The following is a 4,135-nucleotide window of genomic DNA, read 5'->3' as shown; positions in this document are numbered from 1 at the left end:
GGTGCCAATGCCTGTACCAGACTGCAAGCTCTGCAAGTGTCGGGACTAATGGGAACGAGTGAACAAAAACCAAAGAACATTACACATTACAGAAGTTGAAAACTTCCAGTTCCCATGATGCTTTGCCGGTTCAACCGTGTGGAATAGTAAGCACAACTGAGTCTAATACAAAATCTGTGGGATTGAACTGCAGTTCCTGCAAGTACGAAACTCTTGTCGCTTGTTGATTAAAATAAAGGTTTTTTTTTTATTTCATTCAGAAAACATTAGCTTTCTTGAGCCATTTCCCTAGAAATGCCACTATTTATACTAATATACAAAAAGAAAAAGGGATTGATCAATGCACATTCCCTGGTCCCATTTCATAAGTAAATTGTCTGTTAGTTTCATGCTCGTGCATACAGTATTTTGACTATTTATACTAATAGCTTCACTATTTTTTACTTCCATTGCGAGGATGTGGGTACACAACATACACACTCACACAAACACACACAAACACACTCAGATTCTACATGCGAGCCCATAGCCTACATTTAATGGAACATACAATGAATGTTACCGGCCAGCAGGGGGCAGTGTGTCACAGGCACCGAGCGAACGGTCTGAATGCCAGAGATATGATGAGCTCCTATACACAGACTGGAAGGCACTTGCGCCGGCTGCTATCTACTTGCTTTTCCTTGTACGCTCTAAACCTGGAGCCGATGCAGTGATCACAATGGGAGCTGGAATACTCCGTGGGGGCAAAAGCAGTTAGTGAAGTGTCTGTACCAGTCATCAGGCGGATTGTCGATGCTCTTATTCTTAATGGCGTATTGATGCAAGAAAGAGGGGGAGAAGAGTGGCTGATCCGGAGATGCTCATCTGTGGGGACAAGTGGCTGTGGCAGATCTTGGCTGCTACTTTTGGAGTATTCCGTAGGCTTGCCATCATGCTGCTGGAAGGTGCCCATCTGTGCCAGGAAAGCCCAGTGAGTGCATGGAAGGAGCACTGACTCACCACAATGCAGCTGGCTAGGGCTAAGTGCCTGTGGCCCCATAGTCAGTAACTACAGCTGAGGAGCAGCTCTCTAATGAATGAAGAATGGGTATGTGCCTAATTGTAATGCTTGTGCTCTAACCCTCAGCCAGCCATGTAGGCTACTGCACCCACACACACACAGGCACACATTTGCACACATGCCCATGGATACAGGCTCTTTGCACCCTTACATGGGGACACATACCCATTAATGTAGGCATGAAGATAGGCTCACTGCTTGCAGACATATGTTAAACACTTATTGTCCAAAAATACATGTTTACAAGTGAGCACACATACACTTCTACTCTTCATACACAGGCATACTGATAGGAGAACACTACTGCACTCATTACCTGTGTGTTCACATGAGAACACACACACATGCAGAGATCTATGTGCCCTTACAGAAACAGATATTTTGGTCAGAAGTGCTGGTCACACATTAACACACAAGCAAAATATGTCTGTATGTATAGGGAGACAGCTGTAACAGTTGATGGCAGTTAGACTGGCACACATAAGCATCTCATACATTATTCATGCCCCCCTAGTCTAACTTGTGTAGTATATTGCAGCAAGTGCTTGATAAGGGTTTGTTGCATATGTCAGAATGCCCCAAAACACAGCTGTGGGGAGGGAGAGTGTCCTTGCAGAGGGATTGGCATCTATTAGCATGTATTTTGAAAAATAACTCTCGGGCTTTTTATTTTAGGTGTCAACCCTTATCGAATGCTCAGTGGATCAGCTGTTTTTGTGCTGTTTGCCCTCTTGGTGATCATGGCAGTGTCCTCCTCTGGTGAACGTGGGTGCCCTAAAGGATGTAGGTGTGATGGCAAAATGTTCTATTGTGAGTCTCAGAAACTGCAGGAAATCCCTTCATCTGTATCTGCAGGCTGTATAGGGCTGTCCCTTCGATATAACAGCCTTCATGTTCTCAAATTCAACCAATTCAAAGGTCTGAATCAGCTCACCTGGCTGTACCTGGACCATAACCATATTAGCAGTATTGATGAGAATGCTTTTAATGGAATCCGCCGGCTGAAAGAACTGATCCTGAGCTCCAACAGGATCTCCCTTTTATTGAACAATACATTTCGACCTGTCACCAACCTGAGGAATTTGGATTTATCCTATAACATACTGCAGACTTTAGGCCCTGGCCACTTTAAAGGCTTGAGGAAGCTGCAGAGTCTGCATATTAGATCAAATTTACTAAGGACAATCCCAGTAAGGATATTTCAGGATTGCAGGAACCTAGAAATTTTGGATCTGGGATATAACCGAATCAGGAGCTTGGCCAGGAACGTTTTTACAGGCATGATTAGGTTAAAAGAGCTTCACCTGGAGCACAACCATTTCTCCAGACTCAATCTTGCTCTCTTCCCAAGGCTGGTGAGTCTGCAGAGCCTGTACTTGCAGTGGAACAGGATCAGCCTTATAGGGCAGACCATGTCATGGACGTGGCACTCGTTACAGAGGCTGGATTTGTCTGGCAATGAAATTGAAGCATTCAGTGGCCCTAGTGTATTTCAATGTGTCCCTAATCTACAGCGTCTCAACTTGGATTCTAATAAGCTCACCTTCATTGGGCAAGATATTCTGGACACTTGGAGATCAGTCACAGATATAGGCCTGGCTGGAAATATATGGGAATGTACCAGAAATATCTGTTCTTTAGTAAACTGGCTGAAAAGTTTTAAAGGACTGAGAGACAATACAATTCTGTGTGCCAGCCCCAAAGAGCTGCAGGGGGTGAACGTGATGCAAGCAGTAGGGAACTACAATGTGTGCAGTAAAAGCATTATAGAAAACAGGGAGCTGATAAACATTGCCCGAACCCCCACCGTACTGCTCAGCGTTATCAGCACTAAGCAGGAGAACAATTACTCAGTACCTCCAACTGTTGGCACCACGGAGTCAGTCTATGAGAGTAATGAAGGTGCTACAGAATTAATCTCATTACACAAAATCATTGCAGGGACTGTGGCTCTTTTCTTGTCAGTTATTGTGATCTCTTTAGTTATCTATGTCTCTTGGAGGAGATCTCCAGCAGGCAAGAGACACCTGCAGCAGGGATCTCTTATGAAAAATCACAGGCACCAGAAAAGCCCATCATTAACTCAAATGACTCCATCCGCCCAGGAATTTTATGTAGACTACAGTCCTGGAAGCAAAGAAACTTGTGAGATGGTGCCTAATGGCTCGGCTGCCTGCACATATAACCAGTCGGGCTCCCGGGAATGTGAGGTGTAAATGCTGGAATAAAAACCTTTTACACAACTTGTCTTTTTTTTTTTTAACAGAACTTGACAATGTTAACTTGAAATTGTGCATTTTAATTTCTGCAAAAAATAAACCTGAAATTAATTTGTCTACCCATAATTCTAGGCATGCTATGTAAATTCATAGGAATTAGTCGGAAATATCTGATGATTTTTTAACAATTTTTGATTGAATTAAAGTGCAGTTTTTAAGGTTTAAAGGTTTTTAAAGATAAATCTGCTCTCTAAATATAAAAGCATAAAGTATAGCAGGAACCTATCTATATAGAAAGCAGAGGACTGATGGTGCCTAGGAGGTATAAGGGGCCCATTAACATTTATTAAAAAAATGTGTTATTCCAAAAGTATTGGGGAGCCCAAGAATGATTTTGGTTTGGACCCAGTAACTTCTACTTATGCCTCAGGGGCAAAGTACAGGTATTGGATCCGTTATTTGGAAACCTGTTATCCAGAAATCTCTAAATTATGGGAAGGCCATATACCATAAACTCCATTTTAATTAAATTATTCCATTTTTTTTCAAATGATTTCCTTTCTCTGCAATAATAAAACATTACCTTGTATTTGATCCAAACTAAGCTATAATAAATCCTTATTAAAGGCAAAATAATGGTAATTTGGTTTATTTAATGTTTAAATTATTTTTTATGTAGATTTATAGTATGGAGATCCAAATTATGGAAAGATACCTTATACACCAGGCCCCACGCATTCTGGATAACAGGTCCCATACTTGTGCTAATGTTCAGCCAAAACATTATTTAGATGCTGTCTGCCATCTTAGTAAACAAATCCATGTAGATCTGGGAAACCACTGAGGTTATTTC

The 4,135-nt window shown here is 41.9% G+C and overlaps 1 protein-coding gene across 1 annotated transcript; it reads left to right on the top strand.

The window, feature by feature from the left end:
• The first annotated feature begins 562 nt into the window (after positions 1–562).
• lrrtm3 (leucine rich repeat transmembrane neuronal 3) lies at positions 563–3,399 on the top strand. The gene is made up of 2 exons (XM_002936861.5): positions 563–1,090; positions 1,739–3,399. Exons 1-2 carry the CDS (start codon positions 1,087–1,089, stop codon positions 3,277–3,279), a joined length of 1,545 nt encoding a protein of 514 aa, XP_002936907.2. The 5' UTR covers positions 563–1,086; the 3' UTR covers positions 3,280–3,399.
• Positions 3,400–4,135: the final 736 nt, after the last annotated feature.

Source organism: Xenopus tropicalis, chromosome 7 (genome assembly GCF_000004195.4).
Source record: "Xenopus tropicalis strain Nigerian chromosome 7, UCB_Xtro_10.0, whole genome shotgun sequence".
Lineage (NCBI taxonomy): Eukaryota > Metazoa > Chordata > Amphibia > Anura > Pipidae > Xenopus > Xenopus tropicalis.
The sequence above is the reverse complement of the archived record's forward strand: the minus strand, read 5'-3'. Positions and strand labels throughout refer to the sequence as shown.